We start from the raw sequence: 14403 nt of genomic DNA on the forward strand, positions 1-14403 counted from the left end.
AATCCCGATTGATTTTTTGGCATTGTCTTTATTTTCAAGGGACACAATTTATACATTTCAGTTATTATCTTGACATGTCTTTGATTTTTCGTGCTAGATCCCCGTTACTTTTGAGGATTACCTTTATTTTTATTGGTTGGAAAAACATCGGGTACTGCTTCCATGGGCCTTGGGTGCAAAAATGGTGGGCCCAAACCTAGATTGGCTAGCTGGCCGGACTACCCAATGGGCAGGCCTCCCCTTGTGAAAACAGCCTAAGGCTAGACCCAAGAACACGTGTGACAGTTGGGCTATAACTGTTAAAATGTCCGTAAGATTGGAAAGCGGCCAAGTCCAAAAAAAGCAGCAGGTATTGCTGCTATGGTGGCTTGCGAATTAAGGCGTTAGAGGCAGCTAAGGCACGTATGGCGGATGGGCATGCAGGCCAGGTAATGCGAACTCTCTCTCTCTCTCTCTCTCTCTCTCTCTCACACACACACACACGCGCGCGCGCTCGCGCGCAGTTTTCTTCAAGCCATAAGTTCAGCTACCCTTGCCCTCGAAGCAGGTTTTCAAGTTTTCTGATGCGGTCCCAGATATGGCGGACGTGATATTGAACGGGCTGTCTTACCAGTCGCTGGCGAGCTCCATAGAAAACCCCTCCAAAGCCCCCCCCGAGTCCTCCTTCAGGAACAGCAGCAGCAGCAGCACAAGCTCTTCTTCCGAGCAGGCCAGCTTCTTCTCCGCTTACCCTGCCACTCCTTCTTCTTCTTCTTCTTCTTCTTCTTCTTCAGAGGCTTTCAGCCCAGAGAGCAGCCTCCGCTTAGGAAGCCCTCACTCCACCGCAACCTCCACGTCCTCCCGTTCATCCGCCAAAAGAGAACCCCCCTCAAAATGCCTAATCAACAATGATAAGGTAAGATCAATCTTCTGTCTCACATAGATTCTCGTTTTTGCGCATTCTCTTAATTTTTTATACCTAAGTGTCACAGCAATGTAATATAGGATACATATGTGTGTATATGCATGTATGCATATTGGAATCCCATAGATGTGGGTGCGTGCATGTAGATGTATCTATATATATACATACATCTGTGTAAGTATGTGTGTGTGCGCGCACACGCACAATTTTATGTTACATGTATGTGTATATGCACGCATATGTATGCATGTATGCTTCCCATGTATTTTCTTGTAATATGTGAAGCACGATTGCATGTTACATGTATGTGTATATGCATGCATATGTATGTATGTATGTATGCTTACATGTATTTTCTTGTAATATGTGAAATGCGCTTGCGCTAGTTTATTTACTCCAATATAACATCAAGAATTCCACTCCCCACATGTGTGCATGTCCATGTATGTATACACGCATGTACTTCTGTATGTATGGGGGTAGGTAGATGGATAGGTAACTAGGTAATATCACATTTCACCTAATGGCCTCTTGGTTTTTTTTGTCTTGTGTTTTTTTTCATAAATATTGCCCATAAAAGCCTACGCTGCGGATTTTCTGATTATGTGTGGATTCTCAGGTGAAGGTTTTGGTACGGATGAGACCATTCTTTGAGGATGAAAAAGTTTGCCCTTTAAGGCAGGTATAATACACTTCTCTTGGAGCTTAAACGTGACTTGTCCTCCTCATATATGCATACCTGTAGGCAGTAAAGTGTTTCATACAAGGGTTTAAATGTCAACCTTAGGTTTTCCACAGCGCCCCTCACATCCTTGTTGCAAGGGAGTCCTTTACGTTTGATGGAGACTGTGTGAGCTAGACCTGTTGGGAAAGCCCTGCAGCATTTACATTTGATGGAGGCTGTGTGAGCTAGAGAACTGCGGTGGTTTGGACCTGTTGGGAAAGTCCTGCAGCATTGTCACTCCAGATGGGTCTATCCTATATGCAACCATAACGTGGTAGCTGGCCTCATAAAAAATTATCATGATTTGGTGCCTTCTGTAGAGTCATTGCGATTACAGGGATTTTTTTCACAACAGCCCAGTGGATGGGTTGCTGTTGGACAGGTCAGGGGCATCCAAAAGGTTGTTGACAGAAGGATGGAGGTGAGTTGCAGCCCATTTATGATACCCTCTTTAAGGATCAGAGAGGTGTGGCTTTTTACTTATTATGGGGCCTGTAGGCACAGAAAGACTCTTTGTGCATGATAGTGCTTGTAGTTGTGCATGATGAAGAAGGAAATTCACCATGAATCCCATATTTGCATGTGTGTGTATGCAAGGCGAGTCAAGACTGATGTAGACCTTGTGCTGAAGCTTGTGGCTGCCTGTTGTCAGGTGCTTTGCTTGCTGGGCAATAAAATTATGGTGAAGGAGCATTCATCTTACCAAAGAGGACTGAAATCCTCATCTAGGAGCTTTAATCAGCTGGAACTTGAGGTAGACTATGTCCAAGATGATAGCTATATACAAGTTGATCAAATAGAAAAGAAGGAAGAAGCACAAAGGCAAATGTACAGTACTCTTGGTGCTCCAGCTGTGCACAGTGTGTTGAATGGCCAGAGTGTCACGGTAAGTGCACTTCTCTTTTATCGGTCTAATCATTTGAAAGATTCAAGCTTTTTAATTCTAATTTCAATGTAACTGGAATTTGATCAAACCCTCTCTCTCTCTCTCTCTCTCTCTCACACACACACACACACACACACACACACACACACACACACAGAATGAGAGTAATTGAATTTGAGTTATTTTCCTTTACATTCTCTTCTAAACTCTGAATAGATTCTTTCATATGGGCAAGCTGGCACTGGTAAAACCTACACCATATATGGGGACGGAACACAAGAAGGCAGTGGATTGGTAAGGTTTGAGACTATATTTTGATCTCCTTCTTTTTAGGACCATCTTTGATATCGTGGATATGCTGACATCAGATGCCGAGGATGGCCTGTGAGTTGTTGCAACACGTTAAAAACAAATGTGTGGACCAGGAATGCAGAGTGGAGGTATCTTTGCTACCTAGTCTTTGCTGTATTCTACATCTACCAAAGCAATGATAAATACTCAAAGCAATGCAATAGAATGCTTTTCTCTTGCCTATATTGGCCGGTGGGCACGGAACAGTCATATTAACCCAGTCGGCACCTATCACCATGAGGGATGGACAGGCAATCTTGCCCCCATTCATCGATGGTGGGCGGAAGTATTCTGGAACCAGCCTAATAGTTTGTTTTCACTTTATTGATGAAGTCACAGATTTTGGAGACAAATTGTTGGTATCAAAGCATTGATGTTTTATCACAGGTTAGCTACTTAGAGATATATCAAGAGAGGTTACGGGATTTGTTGGCTTCTAGCCACTCAAAAGACTCCTCTGTGGATTTGGTAAGGATGCAGTCTCCTGAGTGGAGCACAGACAGTGTGGAATCTTCAAGTACTGGTGGACAAGATGAAGAGATGAGATCAATATCGAGTGATTGTGAAACCATGGCCAGTGTAACATCAGAAACAACGAGGAACAATGATTGCATAAAGTCTCATGTGCAGAGCTCTCAACAAGTCTCTGGCTTCTGTTTTGGGGGACCTTCAAAACCATCAGGAAATTACTTGAGATTAAGAGAACATCCTGTCTCAGGTACTTACGTGGAGGGACTTCTTTGGAAAAAGGTGTCCACCTGGTCGGAAATGGACCGATTGCTGAGACATGGAATCGCAAGCCGCACAACTGTAGCCACTGATACCAATAGCCAGTCGAGTCGAAGTCACACTCTCTTCACAATGAAGATCACATGGGTGAACATACCTACCTCTTCCTTTAGTTATCACTTTAAGGGCCCAGCAGTTACATGATTCATAGAGATATCACATAACAACTTGCATTGATTTGAAAGCTTCATGTAGATTTAGTGACCCTTATCTTTACTTGGAAAAGAGCATAAAAATATTTTGATCCACATTATGGCAGATGACAACCCCGGGGCCAGACGGAAGCGCTGTCAGCTACCTAAACCTTGTCGATCTTGCTGGTAAATTTTTAATAACATTCTGTTAATCTTTACTTCACCTACCTATTGCACTCCATGTCTCACCATGTCAACAAACAGTCTAGCCCCTGAGCCAGATAGCGGGTTGCCAAAAGTCCTGGTGGATGCCACTCGTGCTACAGGACACATCTGGTAACCATCAGTGCACAAGGTGGTCTCTATGGTTTGGAGGCCTCGTACTTAGTGCAATACCAGTATTCATTGTACTCTGTGGTCTTGAGGCCAAACCTCACGGTGGATGCTGAGTGTGTTATGGATCACATGTGGTAATTATCCATGGGCAAGTTGGTCTTTGGTCTGGAGGCCTCATACTTCTTCTTTCCCCCCCCCCCCCCCCCCCCCCCCCCCCCCCCCCGACTCTCCCATAGTTACTGATTTTTCGCTGCCCATAGGCACCCGCCGCCCCTATTCACTTAATTATCCGCCTATAGGTGGTGCCGCCAAGGAAGCACCAAGGGGGGTTTTGAACCCAGGATCCTAGGCAAACACCTTCACCACTTGAGCTATCACCTCATTGGCCTGGAGGCCTTGTACTTGAATGCAATCCTAGTGCAAAAGCATCAGTAAATTGAAGTTTGTAGCATATTATTAGTTGTTCTGACCAGGTTCTTACTTTAAACCACCTATCCATGGGCAAGGTTGTTGACAGTATGGAGACCTCATACTTGGGTGCAATCTTGGTGCAAAAGCATTCGTAAATTGAAGTTTATGAGATGTTAGCAGATACTCTGACCGGCAGGTTCCTACATAAAACTGCCTGCTGTTACAAGCAAGTCCCATGATATTATGTGGGGTTGTGTCACCCATAACATCATGTGCATATTAACATATAATCAGATGCTCTAACCAGCCGGTTCTTACCGTAAACCACCTAACCATGGGCAAGGTGGTCTATGGTCTGGAGGCCTCATACACGGGTGCAATCCTGGTGCTAAATTGTTCATGAATTGAATTTTATGGCATATTATCAGATACAATGACTGGAAGGTACCACCTGCTGTTACAAGCAAGTCCTATGGTATTTTGTGGTGGTGTCACACACAGCATCACTACAGTGTCTCGTGCTTTAGCCCTAGTTTATTTCTTAAGCTGGGTGTGGTACCACAAAGGGCTCACATGTTGGTCCTACCAAGGGCTCCAACATGCTTGTGACTTCTTTGGCGATGCTATGCAAAAGGTAACCATCCTTTTTCTGGGATTGCAGGCAGTGAGAAACTGCAGAACGTATCCATCGAAAGGCAGAATGAGATGAAATACATTAACAAGTCACTCTCACAGTTGAACAGTGTAAGCTTCAATTGGTGATCACTGTATAGTCACATCCATAGTTGTAGGTTTATCATGCAACCTAAGAATATCGAATAATATTTGTTTGATAACACAGGTGATCCTTAGCTTATCAAGGAGCACGTTTGTCTCGTATCGCAACTCGGCTCTCACATGGCTACTGAAGGAATCACTTGGAGGAAACAGTAGCACTTTTCTTGTGGCCAATGTCTCTCCAGCAGAGAAGGTAATTAGCTCTTTTCTTGTGGCCAATCTCTCTCCAGCAGAGAAGGTAAAAAGCTCATCAAACTTGTTTTCCAGAGAGAGAGAGAGCGCGCGCGCGCGCGCGCGTGTGTGTGTTTCCCAGTAAACTTTTGAGAAGCTTTAATTAACTAGGGATTGAGTCTAGCCTGGTCTAACCTGCTCACCATTATGTTGGCTTGTGGCTATAGGACTTCAATGAGACACTAAGCACACTTAAATACGCTTTCAAAGCGAAGCGAATTCACAGCTTCCACCATCAGAAAAAGGATCCAAGGCGAAGGTTAATCTACAAGATGAATGAAGAGATCTGCTCTATCAATTCTCTGGTTACATCTTTGATTAACAAAAAAGTGAGTTATGGGAAATGCCCTCCCTCTCTCTCTCTCTCTCTCTCTCTCTCTCCACACCTTAGAGGGGGGTTGGAATCTCTACAAAAGGGGGAGATCTTCCCTGCTCATTCTGAGGGATAGGGAGTCTGCCATGTCCATCTCCCTGCCCCCTGAGAAAAGGGGTGAAGAACTCCTCGAGTCTGTAAACACCCTAAATAGCACTCAACCCATACCCCCTGTGTAAGAATGCACTTATGCTGTTTTTAGACATAAGAGGGGATGCACAAGTTTATAAATGGTAAATCTAATGCAATCAGTGTCAATTAAAACTAACAGATATCATTTGGCAAAGAATTTGTAGGCCACTGAATATGATTGCACAGGCCAAGGCCATGACATCTGAGAAAAACCAAAAGCAATAAAGACTGGAAAAATCAATGTGCATACATACATGCAACTTAGCCACTTAGCATGTAGGAATTGAGGGCTTTGATACATTTTAAAATTTGTGGAACAAATGTAAAATCTAACTTATATTCATTGGAAGTAAACTTTAGACAAGTCACAACAAGAAACAATGAGATGGAAAGCATGTGATATATGACTTCAAAATGAGGGATTGTTATTTTCAAGTAGATGTAGAGATTTGATCTCCAGACTTGTTGGTAGGGAATGAATACTTGTTGGTAGGGAATGAATCGAAGTAACCACTCATGCAAGAGCCCAACAAGGTTCTTCAATGTACAAGAATCACAACTATGTTTCTCATAGGTTACATCAATTCATGGTCTTCAATGTGGACACTTTTGTTCCTATAATAAGGAAGAATGTGCTCGAATGAGATGTACTATACATGAATATATTCTTTTCTTGGATGTTGATGGCATATGTATATACTCTTGGATGTTGATGGCATTTGTTCCTATAATAAGGAAGAATGTACTTGAATGAGATGTATTGTACATGAATATATTCTCCTCTCAGATGTTGATGGCATTTGTTCCTATAATAAGGAAGAATGTACTTGAATGAGATGTATTGTACATGAATATATTCTCCTCTCAGATGTTGATGGCATATGTATATACTATGAAGCCATAGTTACTTTTTAAAGGGCGTGTGTCATGCCTGTTTTTTAGCATTTTGGTCATAAATACTTGAAAAATTTTAAAAGACTTGTCAAAATTTATACTAAAATACAAAAAAAAAAAAACTTCTTGTATTGCACCAAACCCATCAATTTTGAAGGGTAAGGGTGCTCTTGAAAAATCAAGCCTGTTGTGAAGTAGGAAACTTGGTATTAGTTTTAGAAGATATAAATATGTTATTTTAGCATCGCACACCTATTAAATTTGAATGTCCATGATGTTAAAAATTGAAAGTTGGACTTAATAAAAAATATCATGGCAATGATCAGTGAAAAAACGAGGTTTTAATATATTGTATCTTTAAAATTTTGAACTTTATAGATATGGCCACTATCACAAAATCTCTAAATGACCTATCTGCTGGTCTTTTCGAGTGCCACTTGTAAAGCCAATAGAACTGCCTCGATATCCATCAGACCAAATCCACTACTTTTGTCATGTGACTCCACGATCTATCATAAATGCATCATGAAGGGAGAAACGATGCTAAACAAAATGTATATCAAGCAAACGATCATCACTAATGTAAAAATGGTACTCCCTGATAATGATACAAGCCACCTTAGGGGTACAACTCCAAATGTATCTCTACATGACGATAATCTACTGATATGCACCAAAATAGCCACCTAAAGTGTAGTACAATTTTATCTTAATACAATGATCAAAAGAGATCTATTACATCACAAAGAAATCGAAGATATTATACATGCTCTAAAAAGTAGTACTCATATTTTATCTCTTCGTAGGGTAAGAATGTGTAGTTCTCAGCAAAGTCCACCACTGAGATAACCACACCATTTTATGGTTCACCTTAACCTCCCTTTAAACACATCTAACAAGAGATTACGTGGTGAACCGCAATTATCGTGAAGATCTTTCCAATGGTCGAGCTTGGAGACCTTAAGGTCGAGCTTGTAATCCTTGAGGTCTCCAAGCTCTATAACTCCTTGAGAAGCAATTTCACCACACCTCTCGCGAGAGAGCGTTGTCACACCGCCGCGTTACACTACGAGTACTCGTCCCTCCTCTCACCTCACATCACTCACACACTCACTAGCATGCATTAGAGAGAGAGATTAGCAAGAGCAAGACTCAATTGTACAATGGGAGAGTATGTAGATATTTTTTAAAATTAAATTTACATGATATCTTTGGTTAGATTTTTAAAATGGAAAAGATTTTGATCTAATATATATATTTTAAAATAATAATTCTAAAAAATGACTAAATCCTTTTTTAAAGAGAAGATATAAAATATATTTTTTTGAATATAAAATAATGTATTATTCAATTTACATATATAATTTTTTTAATTAAAGTTTTTTTTAAAATAATTAAAACAGCATGTCTTTAAATTATATGTGTGTGTGTGTGTGTGTGTATTACATAAATTAACAAATAGCTAATTAAAAAATAAAAATCATATAGGTGTAATAATATTTTTTTTTCATGTATATTTTATTTAAAAAATAGATATCATAAGATTATTTTACATACATATGCATGGATTATCTAAATTAAATACATACATACATTATGTATGTATGTATATATGTATGTATGTATGTATGTATGTATGTATGTATATATATATATGTATATACATATATATATATATATATATATATATATATACATATATACATATATATATGTATATGTGTATGTATGTATGTATGTATATATATATGTATATACATATATATATGTATATATGTATATATACATATATACATATATATACATATATATATGTATATATGTATATATACATATATATACATATATACATATATATATGTATATATATATCTATGTATGTATGTATGCATATGTATGTATATATGTATGTATGTATGTATATTGTTGGAATTAGGGTTGCAGAAAAGCACACAAAGCTTGGAGAAGAAGAAGCAAGAATGCACACAACACACACTGTATTAGATTATGCCAATGTACAAAGATGAGTTAGCCCTAGAATAATAGGCGTATATACAAGCCGGGGGAAAAAACCTCCTAAGGAGGGAAAAAGTACCCCGACGGTCCTAAGTGTGTTCACACACATCACTGCTTATATATATGGTAACAAATTTTCCCTGGGAGTGATGGTGTGAACGAGAGCTAGTACTCATGTATAGAGAAGTGCCATGCCCAAAGTAGATCAGTCCACAAAGGAGAGCAAGCCTAAAGCTTTGCGAAAAGCTTCAAACTTCTCACGAGGAAGTGCCTTTGTGAAAAGATCGGCGAGGTTGTCCTGTGGTGTTGGCACATATGCCAAGCTGATCTCTCCTACTGAGAGTCTCTCCCTGACATAGTGATAATGCACCTCAATGTGCTTTGTGCGAGCATGAAAAACTGGGTTTCTCGTAACTGCCAATGCGCTCTGACTGCCAGTGTAGATAGAGATGGCAGACTCCTGTCCAACACCCAAGTCAGCCACCATAAGCCGTCTAAGCCACACACACTCAACCGTAGCTATGAAAGCTGCCCTGTACTCAGCTTCACAACTAGCTGTGGCCACAGTAGGTTGCTTCTTGCTTAACCAAGATATGCATGAGATACCGAGCATGAAACAAAAACCACTTGTGGACACTCTTGTGTCATAGCAACCAGCCTAATCTGAGTCCAAAAAAGCATGTAAATCTGGTGGCAACAACGATCCCCCCTTGGGATAAAACAACCTAAGATGTATGGTGCCACTCAAGTAGCAAAAGATGCGTTTAACTACCTTATGCTGAGACCCTGGGCTATGCATAAACCTGCTCACCTGTGAGACTGCAAACTGAATGTCCGGCCTGGTAATGCATACATAAATGAGGCAACCAACAGCTGTCTGATAGAGTGTGACATCAAAGTGACCTCCAGCATCATGAAGACTCAACTTCAAACCTGTCTCCATTGGAGTAGTAAATACATCCCGTGAGCTCACACTTGTCTCTTTGGTACATGATAACAAAGGCTGCACAGCATCTTCCACAAAAACAACATCTCGACTAATCAAGATACGCTTTGACTACTGCGGATGATACAATTTGTAACCCTTGCTCTCAGCACTGTAACCAACAAAAATGCATTTGACAGCCTTATCATCGATTTTTCTACGTTGTTGCACAGGCACTAAAGCATAGGCCAAGCAACCAAAGACACGCAAGTGACCAATAGAAGCTTCGTATGGAGTAACAGACTGCAAGGCCTTAATGGGACACCTGTTGAGTACATATGCAGCACACATGACAGCCTCAAGTCAAAATGCATGTGGCAAAGCTTGGCTCTTGACCATATATCGTGCCATCTCCATAATAAGTGACCTGTTTTTCCTCTCTCAGCAACACCATTTTGCTGAGGGGTATATGGCACTGTACATTGGTGTTTTATCCCACGACTAGCCATAAATGCATCAAACTCTTTAGACATGTACTCCCCCCCCCCCCTCGATCAGCAGTACAATTGGATACATTTTCAACCATAAGCAAAAATTATTTGAAGCACAAAAACACTTCGGACTTTGCCTTCAGTGGATATACCCATGCATGCCTTGAGTAATCATCAATGAAAGTCTTGAAGTACAAGTGTACCAAATGACAGAGTTTGCATAGGTCCACATACATCACTGTGTACAAGTTGCAATTTGCGAGTGGCCCGCACAGATTCATCCTTTGGAAACGCAGAACGCTGCATTTTGCCCAAAATACAACCTTCAAAAACATCTTTTAATGGTGCCTCAAGAGGGAGCAATGAAGCAACCATATCAAATTTCTACAAACGCAGCAAACTAGCAAAGTTCAGATGACCAAATAGTTTTGCATTCCTTTTCATCAGAAATTGCATTTGCTGAATCTTCCACACACTTGTCATAAGAATTGAGTCTATACAGCCCACGAAACAAGGTGCCAGATGCAATAATCGTATCACCAGAAGCCAAATCATGAACAGTATATCTGTCATCCACAAATTTGACTACAAGTCCAAGTCTAGCAAGTGCAGAGATAGACAATAGATTCTTCTTTATCCCTGGCACATACAAAGCATCTGAAATTGTGAAAGCGCTGTCATTTACAGCAGTAAGCATAATTTTACCAACGCCCTTCACTGGGTAAGAAACATTATTGGCACATGTGACAGTATTCCCATTAGAGACAGACAAGTGAACATATCACGATGCGAGGTAATGTGCTTTGTAGCATCACTGTCAAAATATCATCTATCAGAGTCAACAAAAACTGCCAAACATGCATCATGTACAGATGGGTCATACTGGCAATACACGCTAAATGCCCATTCTGTATCCTGCACAACATTTGTAGAATATGCATTTGTAGAAGCATCCGCTATTGTGGCTTCATTTGACTCTTTCTTCTTTGCCTCTTTAGCCTTTAGCTTAGGGCAATTCTTAATGACATAATCAGTTGCCTTACAATAGTTGCACCTGATCTTTTTCTTGCCTTTATCAAGAGCCTTCTCAGACCTATTGTTGCTACCTATGGAAGAAAAAGAAGTTGCAGACCTACTAATAGGAGAAGAAACAGTGGAAGGGGATGCCTTACCACTTCTTCTCTGCTGGGCAGCAACAAATGCTAACCAACTGTATGCTGCCTAGTCCAGTTTTGCTTGGACTGCGCTTCTTGCAAGAGCTTGTTGACTAAAGTATCATACTTGACAACATCAAGTCTATCCTCAGTAACAAGTCTCCACGTGGAAGCAAAAGTCTGATATGACTCAAGTAAAGCATCAAGAACAGTCTGCACAAGAGAATGATCAGGAATAATCTCACCTGTAGAAATCAACTGATCCTTGAGATCTTTAATCTCAGCAAGAAAAACATTCATGTCATCATCTTCCTGCATAATCTTCGATTCTAGCTCTTTACGCAAGTAAGAGATTTTTTGCCTCTCGTTAACGACCTGCATACAAACCAGCTAGAATATGCCAACCTGTTTTGCTGTTTTAGCTGAACGAATATGTGGAGTGATGTTACGTTTGATAGAAAGTGCAATCAAGGCATGAGCCTACGCATCTTTACCATCCCAAATGAGCTTGTTCAGCAGTGGGTAAAACAGCAGCGAACAGTAGAGCTGTTAGAACCTGCAACATCCTCAACAGATCCTACATCCACAGAACCTGGACGTACATCCATACCCTGCACAATGTTCCGCACTCCTTTTGTAACCAAAACATGCTACATCATGTATGTCCAAAGTGGATAGTTGCTGTCTCCATCCAATTTGTCATCATAAGCAGGACAACATGCGAAATACATCATTGCTTCTGTTATCAGCCATGGCCACCACTGACTGAAACTAATGCAAAAGCTACCGATATTGGAGCAAAGACTGAATAGAAAACAACTCGTGCTATGTAGCACGGTACACAATAGAATACATATGCCTGTTTTATAAAAAACTGCACTGTCAAAATTTCTCAATCGGAGAATGTGAGTCGGAGGGTGCTAGCGGCGTAGCCCTGGGAGCCGATGCCTGCTCTGATACCAATTGTTGGAATTAGGGTTGCAAAAAAGCACACAAAGCCTGGAGAAGAAGAAGCAAGAATGCACACAACACACAGTGTATTAGATTGTGTCAATGTACAAAGATGAGTCAGCCCTAGAATAATGGGCGTATATACAAGCCGGAGGAAAAAACCTCCTAAAGAGGAAAAAAGTGCCCCGACGTCCTAGGTGTGTTCACACACCACTGCCTATATATATGGCAGCATATATATGTGTGTATATATATATGTATATATGTATATATATATACAATATATATATATATATATATATATATATATATATATATACATACATATATACATATATATATGTATATATATATGTATGTATGTATGCATATGTATGTATATATGTATGTATGTATGTATATGTGTGTGTGTGTGTGTATACACACACACACACATATATATATACATACATACATACATATATGTGTGTGTGTATATATATATATATATGTGTGTGTATATATATATGTGTGTGTGTGTATATATATATACATATATTGTTAGCATCACCTTACTAACATGGGGGGAAACACATGCTCCTACATACATAGCCATGGAGTACACATGTACACATGAGCATGGAGTAGGAGGCCTAGATAAAGAATAAGATAAAGATACAAGCAAAATATTATAGCGTATTTCATATCCATCATCTTGTGTGTCCAAGAATCATGTGTAAGAATCATGTACATACCATAGTCATGTCCAATTTGCATACAAGAGGGGCTTTATATAGCCATCCAACCATGCGACTCTTAGGATACCCATGTGACTATTGGGCTACCCATGTGACGATTGGGCTCTCATAACCTCCACAAAATCCTAACTCCCCACTAGCCCTCTTGTAACCACTTCTTGATATGACATTTTGTAATAACCAAATCCCACAACTCATTTCAAGTTATACAATATATCATGTAAAACCATAAAAGCTGATGTGGTAGACCATGAAGATGGTGGAAAGATGAGTTCCACCATTCTGATGAAGAGTCCACAAGTATCTACTAATGAAGAATTCCGTCCATGGACACTCAACTATGCTACTATCTGTGTCGATTTAGCCACCTGTGTTTGCTCCATGTGTTTGGGAAGTGAGCTTTATCTCTAGAAGTCCACAAAGTGAGTCCTCCCTTGGGTCGTGAAATTACAACATCCAACAGGTTCTAGAAATCATTACATCGTTTTCTTATGCTTTTAATATTTACATTTTGGTTCATATTTTGTTTATTCCTTTTCCTTTTACAGGGCAACTCGGTAGGGACCTCAGTGAGATTTTCCTCTGAATCTCATGCCTTCTCATTGGGTCTTGTTGGCGTCTTGGTAGGTATCTCACTAAGCTTTCCCCTCTTGCTTTCATGCCTCTTTATTTGGGACTTATAGGAGACTCAGTAAGGATCTTCAATTGGGTTTCCTTTGGTCCTCCTATCTTCTCACTGGGTCTTACAGGCATCTTGGTAGTATCCTTAGTCCAAGACTCTTTCTCTAGCCTGCATCCCCCATTTTAGGACTTATAGGTGACGCGGTCGGGACCTTGCATGGGCTTCCTCTGAACCTCATGCCTTCTCACTGGGTCTTATAGGCATCTCGGTAGTATCCTAGCTAAGCGACTCCTCCAGCCCTCTCATTCCTCATTCTTTCAATACTAAATTATAGTTGGGACCTTGTTAGGCTTCCTCCGGACCTCCTACCTTCTCAATGGGTCTTATAGGTAGTATCCTAACTAAGCGTCTCCTCTAGCCTTCTCATGCTTTATTCTTTCAATATTAATATCCTTTTTCCATTGACACAGCCGATTACTTACCATTCAAGTTCATTAGGTTGTCCACCCCGAGTTTCCCACGGAGGTGATGGATGTGTTCCATATACTCCATGTAGTAGGCATAG

General features: G+C 40.4%; 1 protein-coding gene across 2 annotated transcripts; it reads left to right on the forward strand.

The window, feature by feature from the left end:
- Positions 1-337: 337 nt before the first annotated feature.
- Positions 338-6645, forward strand: LOC147633753 (uncharacterized). 2 transcript variants are annotated; one of them, XM_086804480.1, is made up of 12 exons: positions 338-428; positions 548-895; positions 1524-1586; positions 2281-2514; positions 2731-2808; positions 2883-2954; positions 3253-3741; positions 3914-3974; positions 5197-5279; positions 5377-5505; positions 5711-5872; positions 6213-6645. In XM_086804480.1, the coding sequence occupies exons 1-12, from the start codon at positions 405-407 to the stop codon at positions 6252-6254; spliced, it is 1785 nt and encodes a 594-aa protein (XP_086660606.1). In that variant the 5' UTR covers positions 338-404; the 3' UTR covers positions 6255-6645. The 2 variants fall into 2 exon arrangements, with proteins under 2 accessions (XP_086660606.1, XP_086660605.1); XM_086804479.1 differs by lacking the exon at positions 6213-6645 and having other exon boundaries at positions 5711-6193.
- The last annotated feature ends 7758 nt before the right edge of the window (positions 6646-14403 follow it).

The sequence above is a fragment of the Cibotium barometz genome, chromosome 11 (genome assembly GCF_041138505.1).
Source record: "Cibotium barometz isolate CiBa-2024 chromosome 11, ASM4113850v1, whole genome shotgun sequence".
NCBI classification, from domain to species: domain Eukaryota; kingdom Viridiplantae; phylum Streptophyta; class Polypodiopsida; order Cyatheales; family Cibotiaceae; genus Cibotium; species Cibotium barometz.